This window comes from Varanus komodoensis, unplaced genomic scaffold (genome assembly GCF_004798865.1).
Source record: "Varanus komodoensis strain SLA01 unplaced genomic scaffold, ASM479886v1 scaffold4, whole genome shotgun sequence".
In the NCBI taxonomy this organism is placed as follows: Eukaryota; Metazoa; Chordata; class Lepidosauria; order Squamata; family Varanidae; genus Varanus; species Varanus komodoensis.
This window is the reverse complement of record NW_025335941.1, coordinates 28,846,598-28,867,812: the sequence shown is the minus strand read 5'-3', so window position 1 is coordinate 28,867,812 and position 21,215 is coordinate 28,846,598. Positions and strand designations below refer to the sequence as shown.

Here is a 21,215-nt window from a genome sequence, read left to right as displayed (position 1 = left end):
ACAATTCTCATACTTTTCTGTATACATCAGCCTTCCCCAACCTGGTGGCCTTCAGAGGCATTTGGACCACAACTCATGGAATTCCCATCCACAAGGGCCATTGTATGAAAATTCTGGGTGCTGCCATGCAAATGTGTCTGGAAGGCACAAGGTTGGGGAAGGGTGGTATACACAGTTGAGAATAATCATTCTTTGTGACATAGTGTAACCTTTTAACAAATATTGAAAGTCTATGCAGTCATTGCCTTAGGGAACTGTGCAAAATAACTTTCAGATCAGGCAGTTAACTTCTGGTTTATTTATTTCAATTTGGTTTATACTACCCAAAAAAAGCAAATCAGTTTTGTACCATAAACTTGGCATTAATCTTGTACTATTTTTAGAAAAGGTAACTTAATCAATACAATTTAAAAACTCTTAATACTTTGACTTTCCTTTAAATAATTTTTATTGTTCCTAGCAGATAAGGTGTCAAAGGTTATAAAATGAACTACACTCGTATAACGTTTCTGGGAATGTATATGTGCATTACTAGTTAAGAAATCTATTTGTCTTGCAAAAACACATTTTGAAATAATAATTTCACTAATCTGAACTTAAGATGTTGCAAGCAAGATAGAACAACCAAAAAATGCCTGGATAAATTGCTGTATTAGACTTGCAAAACAGGAAATGCTCAATCTTAATTTAGGACAGGTTTGGAAGAAAAACATTGAGAACCTGCAGCAGAACAAAGTTAGTGGCTGCAGCAGCTATAGATTCTAAATGTAGTTCCTGTGGTGCAAAAAGAAAACTGTAGAAAGCTATTAATTAGAGGAAAATGTATGCATTCTTACTGTGCCTTGAAAGTATTCTTCCAAGTTAACAGGTATAGGCTACAATACAGAAAATGGCATGCCTGCATTCATGCCCCAAGAAACTATGCATTCTAACTTTCACACAAGATTTTTAAAGTATGTGGTGATTTATGGGAGGGAGAACATCACATTAAACCGACCAAAATTATGCTAGATAAAGGCAAGAGGCTGTCGCTTCTTTGATGGATTTTCTTTGGAGTTAAAAAGAAACACTACTCCAAATTTAAATATTCCATCTTTCTTTCTCTCTCTTCTCTTTCTCCAGAATTGTTCAAATAACCAACACCCCCTCTGAATAGGAAGTTGATATTCTCATGTTCTACACAAATCTTTGACACTGTCTCTGCTTGCTTTGTTCTAACTGAAATTGGCATAGATTGTCACCTTTCCCTTATAAGACCTAGGCTAATCTAGTTGAAACATCTGGCCCCAACTTTGGACATATCTGTTGGGAAGTAAGTCTCACAAGCATGCATTGGATTGCAGCTACATCTTGGTATTCCGTATAAGATGATCATGAAAAATGTCAAAGATTTGCCTAGCTCTTGTTTTGTAAAGCTGGAATAATAATGTATTTAATTTGCATCCTATTTGAACTAGGTGGATTGCATATGAAGGATGTAATTTCTTAGGAAAGCAATTTCTCCTCAAACCCAGCAAGATTTCAAACTGGACTCAACTTAGCAGATGGAAACTAACTGGCTCCCTGCGTCCTGTAAAGCAGGTACTGTAGCAAATGTCTCCTTAAAAGAGTTTCTGTTTCTTTAAGTGGAGTACATATTTAGCATAGCAACCATCAGCTTTCTGTATATTGTGCCTCAATCATACAAGTGTTCCCCCTTTAAGAGGGGAAATGTTTTATTTGTATGGACTTATCATAAGGTTCTATGCTTCTTCAAGTTCTATGCCTTTTTTTTTTAGCCAGCAGTTTACTTCAGAATAAAAAACAGATCTCAAGGCAAATTCCTGACAGTTGCTGGGAATCTAATGGATGCAAGAGCGACATCAGTATGTCTTTCCCCATTAAATGGCGAGAATACACAGATCTGGAGCTACAGCTGTGGTCTCATTAAGTCCAAGGTATTCTGCTAGCTGTTGAAATTACAATGCCATATTTCTGTCTCTGCCTTGTCACAGCAAAACTGGGCCACTATTTCTTGTTGTCCAGATAGGGACCAAGACAGAATGTTTTACAGCAGATGAAACTTACATAGGAGGAGGGTGCTTCCCCATTCCTCTGCCCCCACCCTTTTTTAACCAGCTGCTTATCCAGCCTGGGTTCTAATCTCAAGTTTCCATTGCATTAACAAGTTCCTGTTCCCACTTTTTATAAATGCACAGGGCCTTTTATAGTGAAAATACTTTAAATACAACTTTGTCACTTGAGTTCATTTGTTCATATAGCAGACTTCATGGAAGAATAAATTATTTGACGTCTATATTTTTTTCAAGTTAAGATGTGTTCACTTTGAATGTGATATTCACTTGTATAAATAACTCTGGTGAATGCAAGCCTTACTAAACTGTTACTGTAGTGTGTTTTGTATCATGAATGTGATAGTAACCAACTTCTCAGGTAATCTCTACCATGCATTAGCGAGAAACAAAGTCAGCTTAATTAGTTGGCAACCCTTGTCATTTTTGTGTATTACATCACCTGGGCTGCTACTTAGATGCAGTGATAGATGAGCTGTGCCATAAGTGGTATGTTGTTATGTAATAGATGCCATCACCCTCACAGAATACTTGGAAATTGGTCTTACTGTGCATATTTTCTGAGAGCTCAAGATTTCCACTGGCATCCAAGGTAAAACTAGTAAGCTATAGAGTGAGCTCCTTTGAGCAGCTCAAGAATGTATTTAGCCTCTCACATTTTTTTGTGAAAAGGCAGCATAACTGAATGGCAGCCACTTTTGTTTACAGAGCAACAAGCTTGCCCATCACCCAAGATGACAGGAAATTATGCCACAGAATTAGCTGCTGCATTTTGCTTTATGGTTAGGCCAAAACCACCTCAGTACAACTGACCAAAGGTCTATACGGCACAACCACACCCAACAATGAATTTGGGGTCTCATCTTTGTTTCTATTCTTCAGGTAAAATACATTGTTTTTAAGCTGAATGGTAATAAAAGTATTCTGTACTCAGTAAATCAGTTGTATGTCTTGACTTCTACATCTGTAGTACTAGATGTTACAGTGGTGACTAAGTGGTATGACAGATGCAGGCTTCTCTTAGCCTAGTTGATTGTTACATTCTGACTGTATTCTTGTAGGTGTGTCTCTATATAAATGTTGAACTGTTTCAAGGCAATGACTAGGTTCTATTTCCCCATCTACTTATCTAGGTCAATGATGCTTGCCTTGACGTTATTGGAGGCAGAGATGTGCCTGGAGCCAAAGTAGCATTGTGGGTAGAGCATGGGAAGGAAAGACAGAAATGGATGCTCAACAAGGATGGGACTATTGGTTCATACCTCCATGATCAACTTGTTCTTGATATCAAAGGTACTGACATACATTTAGTTAGTTTAGGTTATTATTTATATACCCTGTTAAGTTGGTACAAAAGTATGACTTTACATAGTTGTGTCTCACCCCCTTTTTATAGCTCTTAAACTAATCAGGTTAAACTTGCCTAGAATAATTTAGGATATGTACATATATATGAAAAATACAAGGGCAGTAGGACTAGTTGCTGACTTGGTATTCAAATATTGGCCCTTGGCTTGCCAATTGCAAGGGTAGCCAATAAAATACTAAATCGCTCTGTGTGTAGCAAGTACAGTTGCTATACATACACAGTTTAAATTGAATGAGAAATCCATGTGTTTATATGCAATGGTTTCTTTACTTCATTATAATACCTTCTACTTTGGAAGAAGATTGGAAAATTATTGTTCCCACATAGTGGTTTTTGCTACACCGGGAATACTGTCCTTCAGAGAAAGTCAGTCCCATATGAATATTTTTGTATCTGTTTTCCTAAACTAATGTGCTCACAACAAATTGGAACCAAAATATTGACAATTAGTAGGGTTTGGACTTCTATGGAGTCCTGAGACATCCACACATACCTGCAACTTCATGACAACCATCCATCCCAAAACCCTTTCCATAAAGGAAGCTTTAGAGAAAGAAGATAGGAGCAAATTTCCAAATTCATAGCTGGGAATGTTTTATAATGGCCCTAGGACTGCTCTACCCAACAAGCAAAGGGGGGGGGGGGGAAGCAAAGATGAGAAAGGACACTTGAGGTGCAATCATCTGCATGTTTAAGATCAAAATGTACCAGAATGGCTAGTTAGAGGAATGTTAGGAGTTGCAGGATTTTTCCTGTCTAGATAGGATTGTACCCTTGAACCATGACATTCTTCCCTAGCTTACCTGACCATTACATGCTGATTACCTTCCTATACCTAAAATACATTTTGTAAAGCCACTTGGTTCTGGATCTCATCTATGTCACCTGCTTGATTTTAATGTACTTACACAGAGGATCTTACAAAAGTACTTTTGGAACTGTTTAAGGTATGGCATTTTAAATGTCTAGCACATAAAAGGATAGTAATAACTTAAAAGGAGACTACACTAATCTATCTCACACTTCTGTTTTAGGAGGACATTATTATGACAGGAATCACATCATTGTAAACCTACTTGACACAAGTGAATGCACTCAGAAATGGGATTTTGAAATACTGTGAGTGTGTGTCACCACTACAGATAGATTTAGAAGCTTGGACCAACATGGGCCAGAAAAGCTGGCAACAAACTACTGAAGCCACAGAGCTCTGGTACAAGTATAAAATCCACCCAATTCTGCCAGCAGGAAATTGAAGAGTACAATCCAATGCGTAATCAGACATGTATGGCTGGAAAATACTGGGAGTTGTAGGATGTTTTCTGTCTAAACATACATAGGACTGTACCCTAAATAGGCTGCTGAAATCTAAGTATATTGTCCAGTTTCTATTAAAGAAAGTGTACACACAATACCAGATGTTACAGTGCTGACTATGCAGACGTTCTGTACTTATTTTGTGTTCCTGTAAACATTCTAATTCTTTTAACCCTTCACCTTACTCTATTAGAGCTAATGAGGGCAACTTGCAAAAAGCTGAAATGTCTCCATCATCTTCTACAATTTTTAAGCTGTTAAGCAGAAGCATTTTGATTACTGCATTACTTTGATATAAGTATCACATTTTTAGACATGTTTTTTTCCTTAAATGAATTTCATAATTATATGTTGTGTTGACTGTATTTATCTAAAAAAAACCTCAGAATGGAGATAAACCTGTTATGAAAATTATAACTAAAAGGGCAAATCATTGTGTGTTAAACTGACTGCTAATTCTCCATTTTAGTCATAAAATACTACAGGAGAACAGATGTAAAACTTCTAGTGAGTAGTTTCAACTATTTGCTAAAGCTGAAAATGCAGTTTGATAAGAGAACATATCCCCAGCTAGAATCTTTTACAGAGCTACTTTCTGCTGATTAAAAGAAATGATCTAAAGAATTTTGTATATATGAAACAAGCAGATCTATCAGATCATTTCACAAACTGAGATCATATTTGCTTTAGAGGTCTGCAATACAATGTACCCAATTCAAATTACCAGTGTGTTGTAAGCTTGTTTTAATGCTGCAAACACAGCAAGCAAGACCCCAACCAGTTATTTTGGGCAAATTTATGATTAGATCTACCACCATTTATTTATGTAAGCCATCCTGAGGCTCTTGCAAAGGACGGCATACAAATATCTTAAAATAAATTTTATTTATTTACTTATTTTAAGTGGTATTCACCTATGTAACACCATTTGCTTCACCAAATTGATATAAATCAAGAAAACTCTGTGAGGGGAAGGGATTAAAAACCAGATCCCCATGGTGTTCTTAGCCAATTCAGAGGACTGCAGCAGTTACTTCTTGGTGAAAATTTTGTTTGGGGATATGATCTCCCATGTATTTTGGCCCTTAGTCTGTCTCATACGATAACCACTACTGTCATTTGGGTATATCTAACTTACTAATGTTTGCACTGGTTCCCTCTATAACCAGGAGATGAAGTCTATTTGCTGCAGCTACAATCTGACCAAAGATATAGATACAAGTATTGCTTATCTCCCTAAGACTCTAATCCTATACCCACTTACCTGAGAGTAAGCACTATTAAACTCCATGAGCTTTCAAAGTAGTGATTACTTCTGACTGGATTGTACCATGTATTTAACAAATGTTCCTCACCAAGTCAGGACACCAAAATTGGTTTAAAAAAAAAAAAACCTTACCATATCCACACACCTCATCATATAGTTCCTCTGCTAGAGACAAAGCATTGTGAAATACACAACTGTCTAACCTAATTGTTCTCTGGCTTCCTAGAAAGCAATATTAAAACTAACTGTATAGCTCTAACCAATGCAGTTAAAAATAGTCTTTACATTTCAAAAGAATATGTAACAGCTGCCCATCCCTTCTAATGAAAAGACTGGACACTAGTAGAAGTGAAATTGTCAGCTCCTCCTCCTCCATACGCCCCAATAGTCAAAGCTCTCTTGGTGATTTACAGCAGCAGATAGGCCTTCACACCCTCACACAAACTCTTCTGTGTTCCGTCTTGCCATCAACTTTTACACAACTCAGAAGAAAGTCGCTGAAAGCATTAGTTCAGTGTACTACTAAAGGTTTGGAACTAGCCATACATGAAGCAGCCATGCTTGCTTGCCTGATTTGTGTTTTTAAATCAAAATTATTCTGAATAGCTTCTTTGGCAGGGCAAGAGACTTTGCGAGTTAGATTGTGTATAAAAGGGCTTTATTTATGCCACATCAGCTTCTGCACTGGAAAGAACTGCATGCTCAGGACCTGTTTGCTTGATGCAGTTCTCTAGTCAGATTGGAAACAGCACACAGAAGTTAGATCATGCTTTGCTTTAAGCTGCAACTTGGGTTCAGTATTATTAAAAAGTATGTGGTTTTGGTATATCTTAGTGTATTTTTTCAAAAAGAAATTTTAAAATTCACTAAAGCTAAAAGGTGCACAATTACTCGTTTTTTTCCACAGCTGCATAGTTTAGCACCAGGAAGACTCAAATATAAAAGCTTTATTTTTATGAAGATATGGCATTATTAATATATTAAGAAAATCTACCTGAGGGGTTAAACTACAATTCAGCTACATTGTGCCAGCAACCATAAAACAACAAGCCCCAGACAGACACATGGATGGCTTCTGAAGATATGGAGCTCCGCAGGCTAAGCGACTACTTTCCTTTGTTGGGGCAGTTGCAAAGGTCGCTGACTTGAGACAGACCACTCTGACCCACAAGCTGTTGCATTAACTGCTCCCTCTATCTAAATTGCATTTTCATATCCCAAAGCAGGGATGAGGAACATGGACCACTACAGATGTTTTGGACTACAACTCATTGGCTACAGCTGGTAGGGGTTGCAGTTCAACATGTGGAGGGCCATGCCTCCTCCTCCACATCCTAAAGCAAGTCTAGATGTGTTAGCGCTGAGGGGGCCGTGTGAGCTGCAGCACTGGTGGAGGATTTCATCCTATAATAGCACTTTAGATTGTAAAATAAATCAGGTATTTCTTTGCATTATTTTTATGTATCTAAGATATATAAATGTATTTTAGCAGTATTTAATTTTCTGTATGTTACTCCATCGAACAACTCTTAAATAAATTTAATACACCTTTTTAAAAACTATGTAAAAATCTTCTCAAGCTGATTGTCTCTGGTATAGTGTTATGTATCTAAGTTGCAATCTTATGCATATTTGAACAGAAAAAAGACCCTGCAACATTTCCCAGCCAGCAGTGCTACATGTTGGAAGACATTTTCCTGTCTGGAGAGACATAAGTTTGCACTCAGAGGCTGAAACCTTATACTAACTCACAAGAAAGCCAACACCATTGAAGCAGTATGACTGGTATCTGATTAGACATGACTAAGATTGCAGCACAAGGCTACAGTCCTTGCACTTAGTGTGTAGGAAGCCAAATTATACAGTGGGTTTTACTTCGCAGAAAAACATGCACTGAATTCCACTGTAGGTACAACAGACTTTCAGGACAGTATTTAGTCTTTACACCAGTATATTTGCCACATGAGAAAGATTTTCAGACTCAGAACCCAGTTTGCCCCATTCTTTACTTACGCACTGGGGGAGAAAATTGCTTGTAATGGGGAAAAGTATCACTTACTGAGGTTTTGAAGCAGCAGTAACTTCTGGGCAGAAGGAACATCAGGAACCAAAACATCACTGTAATGAATTTGTGGGGAGGTGTCCACATAAAAGTCCTGTATCCAAAATGAGACTGACTTGTCCTAATATTTAATAAAACTTTGCAGTTAGAATCAGAGTGCCTCCATTATATTACAATGCTGCAGGAAAGAGGCTTTTATCTGTATCGTTTTATATTGTTGCAAAATGCAGTATTTAAGTTAATACATTGAAAGAGGGTTTAAAAAAGAATAACTCCTAAAGCTCAGAATTGCATTTTACTAAAAGTGAATTTATATATAAATAGATGACACTACTCTGTGCCACTCTGACACTACTTTGTGAATTAAAACACTATCTGTATTTGTTTTACTCGTGGTGTTTACTAAGTATTAAAAAATGCCAAATGTGATCTACAAAGTTGAAGAAGGTGGCAACTGTGGTTAGGTGATGTGCAACTGAAAAATAGTCCAAAATAAGATACCAAATTCCAGGACTAGAGTGCACTGTATAAACAAGTCCTTAAAAAGAAAGCCACTATCAAACACATTTCTATCCCCACACACATTTGATATGTGGGAGAGCCTTCCCATGAAGCTAGAAATGCATGAAACAGTTGCAGATCAGGCTATTTGAGTTGTTCTCTGGAAAGGAGCACAAATTATTAGAAGGCAAAAGAGGACTACCTTTCATTCTCTCCCTCTATGCTATACACCTAAATGACAGGAAAGAATGGGGCCTATATCCAACAACATTTGCTTTATGTTCAATTTGTTTATCATATATTTGATGCATTAAGTCTGATTTATCTTTCAATATGCTTTGAGTAGTAACTCCAAATTACTTTTGTATCACTTAGCAGATAGTGGGAAGCTATATGACCAATGAACGCACCCAACCAATTAATGTTCAGCTTATTAAATAGACCATGATAGTGTACTCTAAGCTCTGCATCTAACCTTTTATTGCTAGAATGTGGTTTTACAAATCTTACGTAAAATAATTTTCAAGATAATCAAATAAAAAAGCCTAAAAATACAGGAAAACTTTGAGCCTAACTTGTGGTTATAGCTCTACACATTCCTAGAAAGAGAATGCACCCCATTTATGTCCATAGCAAGATACCACTGGTGGTGGTATACTGTAGGTCAGTTATTTCTGTTCCATGGAATGACACTTGATAACTAAAATCAATTCTAATAAAATAAATCCTTTTGGCTTCATGGGCCACAGAAATTTATGATACCACTTTTAGAGCAAGAGCAAGCCTTCTTAAGTATATAGGGGTTGTCATCAGTAATAGCAGACACATCACAATCTGCTTCAGAAGCTATACATCCTCAATGTATCTCGGTGCTGAGATCTATATGCATGCGTGAATCTTCCTCTAAAATCCAGGACATGTGTAAAACTGCTAATTTTGGCTGGCTCATGCCATTAGATTACTTCAATGAGGCATTCACTCCACAGTGATACTACCAAGTTCTCTTTTTCTGCTTCTGAAGAAAGATTCAGTGCCTCAACGCTGATAGTATCAGAGCTCCAAATTTGCTTCAGCGCATCCATATGGGAGAGAGGAAATCGTAACCCATGAGTCTAAGAAAGAAAGAAAGAAAGAAAGAGAGAGAGAGAGAGAGAGAGAGAGAGAGAGAGAGAGAGAGAGAGAGAGAAAAGAGAAGAGAAGAGAAGAGAAGAGAAGAGAAGAGAAGAGAAGAGAAGAGAAAAGCATATTAGGGCCAGATTGAACTAAATTAGACACCTCTTACAAAGCACTTTATGATGGTAATATATTCCACAGCCCACTAACAACAGCTCTTAAGCAGATGGGTTTTATGTCTGCATAAACAACTTGCAACATATGCTTATACACAACTGTTAGCATATGGTTTTTTTCTAGTCAAGCCCAGGTCCCTGCTACAGCGTAATTTTAACAGCAGTAGGTGATGGAGGGTAGGAATACTCTTGTCATCAAGCGACTGCCATGTGCCATCCTGATGTGGGGAAGGCAGCCTGACAAAAAGCACAGGACAAAGAATCCAGGCATGTTACTTCCACAACTCCTATCAGCACCATGCAAGAAAATGACCTGCTTGTGTATTTCAGCTTGTGATAGCTGAAAACAGTGGCACTTTTTATATAAGTTCTAAGAATATTTTATAGGCCAGGAACCCTCTAACCACTGAACCCAGAAACCAACCATTGTATCACTCGCTCCAAATACCTGCCTGCGCTCTTTGAGAAAATGAGACAACCTACAGGAATTCCTAAACCTGTTCATACAGACCAGTAAGCATAATCTGTATGATTTTAGTAAGTGTCTCACTTACGCATTAAGATCGACTTATACTAATTGAAGTCAATGGAATCTCCTCCTAAATAGACGTGTATAGGATTGTGTTACAGTGCTATCTTGCCATGTGTGGAACAGAGTGACTGCCTCATCCAAAGCCCTGTCTCATGCATGGTAGAAATGAAACATTGGTATTTGCCATACTGATTTTCTTTCCTCCCATGCTTTTCCATCTACAATTTCCCTCCCTCTCAGTGGGAAGAAAGGAATCTCTATCAGCTCTAGTGCTGCTCCAATCATCTGATGCTTGGAGGGCATACTCAGGATCACCTGGCTCTACATCTGCTCCTGTGCAACTCCTCCCCCCCACCTACTCCCCCATGGAGTGTCTTTCCACAAATGCTTGAATGCCACTACAAGCAAAATCTCTGCAACTCCAAATATTAATAGTGGAACCTTAGGACTACTGTCAACCCCCAAAAAGCAGAAAGCAAAGCTATACCTGCAAAGAACATGAAGCTATTTTTACAATTCAACTATGGTGCTTTTGTTATGATTCCCTTTACCTCAACTCTAGAAGTAATGACAGACAATGCCTCTATGTTCAAAGTAACTGCACAATACACAGCCCACAGCATAAGGCATGTGCCTACACTGGCTGGTTGATGCTGAGAATTGTAGTGGGGGAGTACAGTTCCCAGCATCACAGCATAGGGTTGTGCCTTTAAGCCAGTAGAAGAAAGACTTCAGTTTTTAAAAAGAGGCACAAGTATATTAATTAAGAAGCAATTTTCTTATGTTTCTATTTCTTACATTTTATTGCCACCTAAACCACCAAGAACCATGTGATAGCATATAAGGTTTTCCATTAAAACTATAAGAGGGTGTCTGTCTCAAAACTACCTATGGTTGGGCAAGAAATTGAATTCAGGATTAGCAAGTCCTGGTGGAACTCTAAAATCAAGGCTCACTGTGCTGCAGTAATCAACACAATCGTGTCTACCTATCATTAACCAAGTCTGCAGAGAAAATGCCTTTAGGTTTTGCAGTAACACAGCAAACAGCTTATCCTAAGTAAAATGGTAGGAAACAAATCAAAATCTAAAATTCTTGTCCCACGTGTATAGTAAACTAAATTCACTATATTAAATTCACCTGACCCTTAAGATTGTCTCTCAAGCACTTTCTCAGGGAGCCTCCCTACAAAAAAGGGAGGTGGCAACCAGGAGAAGGGGCTTTTCAGCAGTGGAACCCCATCTCTGGTCCTGTACTCCAAAGAAGTGTGCTTGGTGCCATCCCTGGCATCTTTTCAGCACCAAGTGAAAACCTTATTGCAATATTTAGAGAATAAAAGTTAAGTCTCCACATTTTTTATTGCTGAAACAGTTTTAAATACGATTTATAAATTGCTGCTGTGCCTGGTCACTGTCCTATGGCTTGGTTGTTATATTGTTTTAGTTTTTCATAGTATTTTATACTATAGGGCTATGGGACAGTGTATAAATGTAATAAATCAATAAGTAAAATATCTCTCCCCAATACTACTAGTGAGGCTACTGCTAAAGTTATTCAATCTAAGCTTTGAATGAAGAATTGTTCCATAAAGGGAGCTGGGGAGACTATCAGGAAAACTGGAATGGCATCTCAGGTGAGCAGGAGGTTCAACAGCACAGAAGGATTCTTGGATTAATAAACAGCATCAACAATGATGGTATTAGTAATATTTTTTTATACCAATCAATAGTCAAAGCTCTCTGACAGTCTGTTTCTCAGTACCACAGGCGGTCTTGCAGACAGACAAAGGTAGGTGGCAAAAACAAAAAAAACCTGCATAGGGTAAAAAAATAATAACCAAGATCTGAAAGTAAGGATTAGCAGAATTAAAATAAGACTAACCTCTGCCATTTCTTCCTCATTCATATTCAGATCCCCCATCATATGGGTTTGTCTCTTGTTCTTTAAAGAGTGATACACAAAAACCATTTTTTTAAGCGAATCATTCTGGAAAACAAGAACACCACATGTGTGCATTATCAAGCAAATACTGCGAAAGCATCTCCCATCTTCTTAGTAAGAAGCCTTGCTTTTTATTATTATGTTCAGCAAGTTTTTCTAATTAAAGTTACTTCATGAAATTCCAAAGTATAGTTTTACACGCACACAGGGAGGGAGGGAGGGAATTATCAAGTACAGGTTATTAATTCCTGCAAATTAAGGCTATCCCTTTAAGGAAAAAGAAACAGTATCACTATAATGACAAATTTCAATCATGTGCTGTGGGATGCAAGTGAGCAGTCTAAAAATAGCATACAGCCAATGTCAGAACACAGAAAGCCTCAATGCAAAGCAAGTCTCTACAAGCACTTCCTCTGTACTCACCAAAAAGTCTTGCTCTGGCTCCACTGTAATTACTGTGTAGTCTTTAAACCGTAACCTGATTGTGCTACCTACTTTTGGTAGTGCTCCAACTAAACAAGGAAGAACAGTGACATTACTTTGCTGCTTTTCCCTCTCAACTATGACCTGATGTAGATACTGCTACAGCTAATTCCTATAAATAACTGCTTACTCAAGTGGTCTACTTGTATAAGCAATATTAATGTCTCAAGTACAGACTCAGAGCAGATCAGATTTTAATTATGGAAGTAGCTGCTGTGATCAATACATGGCTTCCCCTTCAGTTGTTAATTGAACTATGAAAAGAAGGAAAAAGGCGAATTTGTAGAAACTCAGTGTCTGTCTTGGTCCTTCAAAACCAGTCAACGTATTAACTCAGCTATCATAAGCTACTCTATGAATGAACAATTCTGTTGCTTCATCAATGGTACAAGTTGTTTCCCCTCTCTTTATGAAAAGCCCACAGTAAACTTAGTGTCACCTGGAGCCAGTGGGTCAAAGCTAGTCCCCAAGAAAGGAGGTAATCTGTTCATAATAAAATCTTTTTTCATTTCAGATGACCTCAGTTCTCTGCCATTTTCCAGACGGTCAGCCAGGCATCTCAGGAAGCCACTTAATTGCCTGGATGAGTCAGAGAAGTCCACCTTCTAAACAAAAAAAACAAGAACATATAATTAGCATTTGGAAACAAGGTCTAGATTTGATTGAAAAAGTGGCCCCAAACTGTCCAGGCATTTTAGATACTATCTCAGCTACCGTGCTGAGACAGAATTGAACAGGTGCTTATATCTGGAATGAGCCGGAATTCGTATGAACTCTCCTTCCTGTTTACACAGTTTCAGGAAGGCACAGGGGACCAAGCTGAATAAATCCAAGTGCCACACTGTGAAATCACACTATTGGAATGCATTCATTGGGTTTCATTTTCACACATGCTTCCTTATTAATAAGTCTTCAACATTTTCCACCCTCACAGTAATAAAAGTGTAACCTGACATCTACAAAATCAGTGCTCTAATAAAATTCTGCATGGACCTTTCTTAAAGGGATTACAATTCATAGAAACTTTGATTATTTCAAAACAAAAGGAATATTATACTTTCTCTCAGGACTGGTTTTGGCTTCTTTTCAAATAGTTCTTGTTTTATGGCCTTGTCACAAAAATGAAGTAAAATGACTGAATAAATGTGGAAGAACATCAAGATTTAGCACATATGGGCTTCACTCATAACAAAGCAGTGAAAAGGAACTACACAGTTTTAAGATTTGCTACTAAAACATGAGACTGTTGTGTCTCCCCGCTCCCCACCCCAATAAAGCACATTATATAATAGAGCTCCTAGTGGAGATCAAGGGACCATCCAGGCACTGCTGCTTCCTTAGGCTTGTATCTTTACCATCAGTAACTGCCTCGGAATGCTCTTCCGAAATTCAATATCTTCTTTTGCTGTATCCAAAATAAGTTCAGGAACCACATCCAATAAGAAATCTCTCCAAGAGCTGCCATGCAGAGGACAAAACAAAACCATTAATGACCAGCAAACAAGTCAATCCAGAGCATCTTTGTAAAAACTGTCTTTGAGAGTCAAGTGAAACACCCACCTGCTGCACCATTCTTTCTACCAGTCAAATCCAGATGAATTTAAACTAAGAAAGTTTTTAAATAGGACAAATATACATGGATATGTCTGGAGTAGGCAATGGGTCACTGGGGGTACAAGTGTGCCCTCTGAATTATTTCTTGGTGCCTGCCAAGATATCCTACCCTTTCTACTCTTAAAAGATCAATAAATGCATTGTCTTAATCGCAGCTGGGATTGCTTCAAAGCAAAGTGAGTATGCAGATTATACTGCATAGGTGGTGTGTGTGTGGGGGAGGGAGCGAGGGCGGGGGGTGAACCTTGCGTGCTCATGAGAATGCATGCATGTGTGTCTGAGTCCTACAGAGAGAGACAGAGACCCCATTTCTATGGGAGACCTGTGTGCCCAGAGTGTGAGAGAAAGGGAGAAAGGGGAAAATGTGTTGGGGTGGGGAGTTTGCCTTCTGTGAAATAGGCTTCTGTTGGTGCTCAAACTGGGTGTTGAAGGGATTTTATTTATTTTTTAAGTGTGGTGGGGCTCAAACCCCACCCCTGCCTTGTGTTTAGTCTTTTGAGCCGCTTACTTGCCTTTGTGAGTACCCTCATATCCAGTATTAATTTTGTGGGGGCTCCTTGGGCAATTTTTCAAATTCCCAAACATGCCAACCAGACCCCAAATATTGCCTGCCCTGATATATGTACTTTTGACTTAGGGGATCACTATAAACAACCTGATGTTGCAGAGGAACATCTGAAAACATATTTATGCCCAGAACTTCATTAATAACTGGCAAAAAGGGGCAATCAAGAAACCAAAACCAAAAAAAGGGGGAGCATCTTAAAATTACAAAGCTAACACACTAAGATAAATCTAAGAACAAAACCAAAAAAGCCAGTTTTAATTACCTTTCTTAAACAAAAGTATGAACTATTCCCAAAGTGTAACAGGAGATCATAAAATTATTTCAGGGCTATGGCTACGAAAGGTCCTCCTAGCAACAAATTTTCATGTTGCAGACATCACTAGAGCTGGCAAAATAAACGTTACATGTTTCCATCGCCTGACATTTAACAAGGATCAGGCTGTAGTATCTTGTACTAACTGCAGCTTCAAAGTCATCTTCAAGGCCAGGCTCACATACAGCACACTCATTACTCAAGTCTGGATCAACATGACAAGGTTCTGGTTCTCCAAGATGGAAAGCAGCCTACCCAGCAGACATTTGATAAAAAAAAAAAACCCCTCTACATACCACAGCAACCCATTCATGAAAAAGCGAGGCGAAGCCAAATAACATCAAGGCTGCAAATCTGCACCAGGGGACTAACAATTACTCTATGAAGGCCTAAAGTATAATAAGCGAGCTGTTCTTTTCCAATTCATCTAAGCCAGGGTTGGACAACTTTGGTCAAATGCTTTGATCTATAACTCACCAACAACCTTAACTAGCATAGCCAATGATCAAGGAAAATGGGAGTTGTAGGTCAAAACATCTTTGGAACCTTAAGGTGCCCATTCCTGATCTAGGCTATTACTTTACACCATTTCAGTCAAAGCAGAACATTTTAGCTTGCAGATTCATTCAGTTCAAAATCACTGGCAATGCAACTACACACAGTACACACTTACTTGTTCTGATAGGTACTAATTGTCACATGGGTTGAGTGAGATACCCCAGGTGGGGTATCAGCTTGATGAATGGTACCTCTTGGAAAATATAACAAGTCTCCTGGCTGGAAGGAAATGAAAGCAAGAACATTAAAAGTGACGGACACATGCTGTCATCCTTGAAAAATAAAGGAAAAAAATACTGAGAATGTACCAACTTAATGAGGAGTTGTACTATAACAGAAGCACTGCAATCCAAACTCTTCCAACTCATCTAATTTATATGCCACCTCTCTACTTCTACCATCCAAAAGCAAAACGATTCAAAGCAGCTTACTAAGTCATTCATAACTGGAATACAGTAGCAATTTAAAAAGCCAAAGCAGCAGATAAAAACTACATAGCAGCACAGCATTAAGCAGCAACGGTAGAAATGTCATCCATTCCCCTCTCATACTCCTAATACAGAAAAGGTCTGTAGGAATGTGGAAAAATTGAGTGAAAAAAGATGAAATAAAATTTGCTAAGCAATGTGCATTCCCTCTTTTTAACTTCTAGAGGGGACAGCAAGTTTTTCCACAAGCAGTGAAGTTACAATCCCAAAGTCTATAAAACCTTTGTCTCCCTCTAGTGTAGGCACTCTGGACTGCAAAGACATACACCCAGCACAACTACCTTTAATAAGAAGTCATGTGTTGGAGTCCCAATTTTCTCCTCAGGTTCAGCATTGTATTCCTGAGCTAGATGTACAGTGGGCTGGTACAGCCGCCAGTGCTTCTCTCCTTCAAGCTGCAAGATAAACACCTGCAAGGACCGCAAATCAATTAATTATAAAAATGCAGCATAGCTCCTCAGACTTTTATCTAAGCCCACCAAGGAACAAATATCTGGTGCGAACATGTTAATTTATTCTTGTAATGGACATAGCTTTGTAACATCTGAAGTACTGGGCTGTATTTCAAAACAAAATTCACCTGCATACATCCACAACCCATCCATTATGTGGACAGACACAAAGTCACTTTTTTCTCCCCTTGAAAATGCCTGTGACCAGGAGCAGTTATGGTCCCGCTTACCTCAACATCATCATAGTGTGGAGGCAGACCTTGAGAACCTGGAGGGGTAATGTAAATATTTGACCCAACCAATGAGCCAAAGTAACATTCCAACTTTTCCTGGATTCTCCAGAGCTCATCCTTTAAAAAAAAAGAAAGAAAATGTTAGCAATTCTAAGACAATTGCCCTTTCTCCTCCCAGCCACTTTACTTTTCGTACTTGCATTCCAAATACATACATCACTCAGAAATCCAAACAACCTGCATAAAAAGAGTCAAACTGCAAAAGGTGCAACAGGCATCAAGGGAAAGGTGCTTGCTGCCATATTAATACATACAGCTGCTACATTTTCAAAAGGCATGCCCATAAGTCAGACCAGAAGGCAACAGAAATCAAATGCAAGAGGGGTTTCCTTCTTGCTACCACTGCAGGTCAATTATTTCAAGATGACTGCCAATATATCTTCCTTTTGCCATTTCAAGCAACAACATAAAGCCAGATCTACCATAAAGATGTGTGATCTGCACCTGGAAGGAGCCACAAGTAAAGAAAAAAGAAGGAAAAAATAGGGAGACACAAAGCTGAAACAGCCAGATCAATGGAAGGGGCAAGCCCCCATCAACAAGATGATGCAGACTTCTGGTAAGGAGGAGGGAAAATGAGGTGTGGGGGGGAGCCAAAACAGGCAGAATGACAAAAGGAAGTAGAGAAAGCCTTCTACAACTCTGGCAAAAGTGATCTGTCCCTCTCCCAGCAGCATGCTGAGCAGGGAGAAAAGGAAATAACCAGAGCAGGGGGAAAGTTGACAAAAATGTAAAACAGGAGGTCTGGCACAGAATTGGAGACAAACAGACCATCCATTATCTGCAAGCTGCCCTCAGCAGAGAAAAGGTTCCCTACGACTTTTGTCTTCCTAGAATATCATATTCAGCTAGTTATGGGTCCACTTTGTTTTCTCTTCTGATCAAGTTATTTTTACTGAGCATGCCCACTCAATAAGGTTTTTCCAGCCCCTCCTTCCCACAACAGTCCGCTGAGCCTCTCCTGAGATCTGAGAGAGGGGCAGAATGTGGCTACAGAGGATAAGGGATAGATCACTCGGTATCAGGCAGAGACAGCCTGCGGATACAGTAGTTACTACAGTGATTTTGTTTAAAGTTATCACAGCTTCCTGGAAGAAAGCATGGATGACTGGACATGGACCCTCCGCACTACAGTGCTGTATTGTAGGTTCCCCTTTTGAACTGTAATCATATATCCCAGGTAGGTGAATTCTCCTGGAAACAACCGATTCATACAGAAGAGGATCACTACTAATTTCAAAAGCTCATTATAATAATTATTATAATTAGACAGCCAGTGTGGTACAGTGGTTAAGAGTACAGAACTGGGACTTAGCCAATTTGGGTTCTAGTCTCCACTCAGCCATGGAGCCAACTGGGTGACTTTGGGCCAGTCACAGACTCTCAGCCCAACCTACCTCACAGGGTTGTTGTTGAGAAAAGATTGGGAGGAGGAGGAGGAGGAAAACTGTGTAATATGCCTTGAGTTCTTTGAAAGGAAAAAGATGGTATTTCTATCAAACTTGGGAACCTTTTTATTATTGGCTAGAGAAACGGGACGTCACATAAGTTATCATAAATGGAAAAAGAAGGGTGTGGGGGCTGATCCAGCGGGCTCGATGTTTTTGATGATGGATGTTGTTGGTAGTTTTCTTTTTGTTTTTTAGGATTATAATTTCTCAAATAAAACTTATTTAAAAAAAGAAAGGAAAAAGATGGAATATAAATATAATAAACAAAAATGAACATGGATTGGATGTCAATTACAGTATTATACAAGTCTGGCAGTTTCAAAGTTGTAAATGAGTGGTTGTCAACATACCATGCAAACTTTTTTGCCATGCTAAAAAGCATTAGGTGTGTCAACAGCTTTCCATAGCTTTTTCCTTTAAATTTAAACATCATAAGGGAAATATTCACTATTGTCTTTACGCTTCTAAGAAAATTTCTACATATTAAAACATTAAAGTCACATTGAGTACATTTCAGTTTTTTCCTCTTAAATATATCCGGTCAAATGCTTGTGGTGTACTGGAACAAAACAACATGGAGTACTTTCTGTAGTTTCGCTGTACAAGTAAAATAAACATAACAAATTTGATCATTCTCAAGGGAAAGGGTAGTCAATGTGGCATCCATGGGCACCAATGGACCTTTCTTGATGTCTGCCAAAATGAACTCGGCCCTCCCACTTTTGCCTTCTTCTGTTCTAGGGCACCAGAAATTTTTACAGTACAAACTTTAACTTTTCTAATGTAAACTATCCTGATCAAAGTTATGTAAAAAAATTTTCCAACTCAAAATTTCCCAGAAAAACTACATTACTATCCCAGTCATAGCAGTTAAATTCAATGTTCTAATTCCCATGTAATCAGTACAGAAATAACTGTACCAAGTAGCACTGACATACAACATAATTTAAAAACTGAGTGATCTGTGGTTTTCAAGTCATTTTAAAAGCACTCCTGAACACTTTTCAGTCCAGGTTTGCAACAGCTGTATGCAGCACTAAACCCAGGAAAAGGACAAGTAGACATAATTCCATGGTCCGCTCTCTAAATCCTTGTTAATTGTACGTCTGGGTCAATCTAAGATTATACAAATGCAAAAGCAACCACATATACCAGACAACTGCTCAATCTTACCTTAAATCTCTGGGGTTGGTGAAATTGTATCGTAGCTTTCTTCTGATCAAAGTCTTTCATCAGTTGTACATAGCTGACTTTGCCATTCTTGTTAAAAATCTTCTTTTCTCCATTGATGCATTTGCAAGTATTAATGTCTTTTCCATAATATAACCCATGTTTGACTATGTCCTTCAAATCAGTTAAGTGAAATAGAGATTGATGATACACTGCCACAGAGGGGTCATCTCTCTGAAGCAGCAGTGGCTTCTGCTCCCAGTATTCCCTGAAAAATTCATCCTGTTTGATAGGAGAGATCAAACATTCAAATAAGCTCTCAGGTTTGTCACATTTCCAAAGTGAAGGGCAGGCTGCTTCCATTTTTGCTTGTTTACTTGATAAATGGTGTGCCATTTCTGTTCCAGCCAGTCTCCCACCTTTCTTGGGCATGGTCCTGCGTAAGTAACAAAGAAATTAACAGCATGTACCATGTTGTACCATGTACCACCATCATCTTTCCTGTTTAAACCCACTTAAGAACTGTGCAAAAACAATGCTCACAAAAAAGGCAGATGCAAACATGCAATGGTCTCAGGGGGGAAGGACCAAGGATGCATTCATCACAGTTTGAGAGCAGTCAAATTAAAACACTGAAAAGGTTAAGAAAAGTAGATCTGGTCCCCAGGTTAAGAACAACTTCCATTCCTGAGTTCATCCTTAAGTCAAATATGTATGCAAGTCAGATCATATAAAAAGCATATAAAACAATTAAGAAACACTTCCACGTACACTAAAACATCTTTAAAATGACAATACAGTAATAATAAAGTAATTACAGGTACTGGAGAGAATCTGATTTTTGAAAGACTAAAGCCTAATTCTTTCCAAACGACGATAGCGTCTCATCTTTCTCGGATCACTTTATTTTTTCCACTTTAGTTTGGACTGTGATTGGTTATCTTTTCATTGATACATCGCCTGTGCTTGCACTGGATTTGCACTTTGGAGGCAAGTTTACAAACCAAATACAATACAAAGTTACAGAAGGCAACACTAACATCACATGATCCAAACCACACTGGCTTGGATATGCTGCAGTCTCACCACAGCTGCGGAACTAGTTCCAACTTCCCCACTGCCACTTTTTCCCTCCTCCTTCCCTTTCCCCCCTTCCTTCCTTCCACTCCTCACGAACCAATGACCCTGCGTGCCCAGTTGCTCGAGGACAAGGCAGGACTTTTGGGTTTGCTTGTTTATAAGTTGTTCTTACTCAGATGTTCGTAACTGGGAGGCTGGGTATATCAACAGACTTCTGAAGCTGGGTGCTTTAAAACAAGCAATACAGTGCTGAGGAAAATGGCTGTTTTGGAATGACCTTTTCCAAAATCATGACGTGCTTAGCATTTGTGTGTATAGTTTGCCACTCTTCCAACATGGAAGATTTCCAGGTGATCTCTCATCCACACACTGACGAGATTTGCACCTACTTAACT

The 21,215-nt window shown here is 38.7% G+C and overlaps 2 protein-coding genes across 8 annotated transcripts in view; one reads left to right on the top strand and one right to left on the bottom strand.

Annotated features, from left to right (window-relative positions):
* CRYBG3 (crystallin beta-gamma domain containing 3) overlaps positions 1–7,587 on the top strand; it is a 65,621-nt gene extending 58,034 nt beyond the window's left edge. For 2 of the 3 annotated variants that reach the window (XM_044441333.1, XM_044441334.1), the window contains exons 19-22: positions 1,458–1,581; positions 1,779–1,937; positions 3,206–3,365; positions 4,476–7,587. In XM_044441333.1, the coding sequence (XP_044297268.1) occupies positions 1,458–1,581; positions 1,779–1,937; positions 3,206–3,365; positions 4,476–4,564 (532 nt within the window). In that variant the 3' untranslated portion in view covers positions 4,565–7,587. Of the gene's footprint in view, positions 1–1,122; positions 1,313–1,457; positions 1,582–1,778; positions 1,938–3,205; positions 3,366–4,475 lie in introns of those variants that run through there. The other variant, XR_006415798.1, reaches the window with a different exon arrangement.
* Positions 1–21,215, bottom strand: part of RIOX2 (ribosomal oxygenase 2) — a 41,115-nt gene that overhangs the window by 16,976 nt on the left and 2,924 nt on the right. For 3 of the 5 annotated variants that reach the window (XM_044441344.1, XM_044441345.1, XM_044441346.1), the window contains exons 2-11: positions 19,744–20,176; positions 17,057–17,176; positions 16,656–16,784; positions 16,002–16,105; positions 14,189–14,291; positions 13,273–13,438; positions 12,774–12,862; positions 12,291–12,395; positions 9,584–9,700; positions 8,085–8,208 (exon numbers count right to left, since the gene is read on the bottom strand). In XM_044441344.1, coding sequence (XP_044297279.1) covers positions 8,085–8,208; positions 9,584–9,700; positions 12,291–12,395; positions 12,774–12,862; positions 13,273–13,438; positions 14,189–14,291; positions 16,002–16,105; positions 16,656–16,784; positions 17,057–17,176; positions 19,744–20,172 — 1,486 coding nt within the window. In that variant the 5' untranslated portion in view covers positions 20,173–20,176. Of the gene's footprint in view, positions 1–8,084; positions 8,209–9,044; positions 9,701–12,290; positions 12,396–12,773; positions 12,863–13,272; positions 13,439–14,188; positions 14,292–16,001; positions 16,106–16,655; positions 16,785–17,056; positions 17,177–19,743; positions 20,177–21,215 lie in introns of those variants that run through there. The other 2 variants (XM_044441347.1, XM_044441348.1) reach the window with 2 other exon arrangements.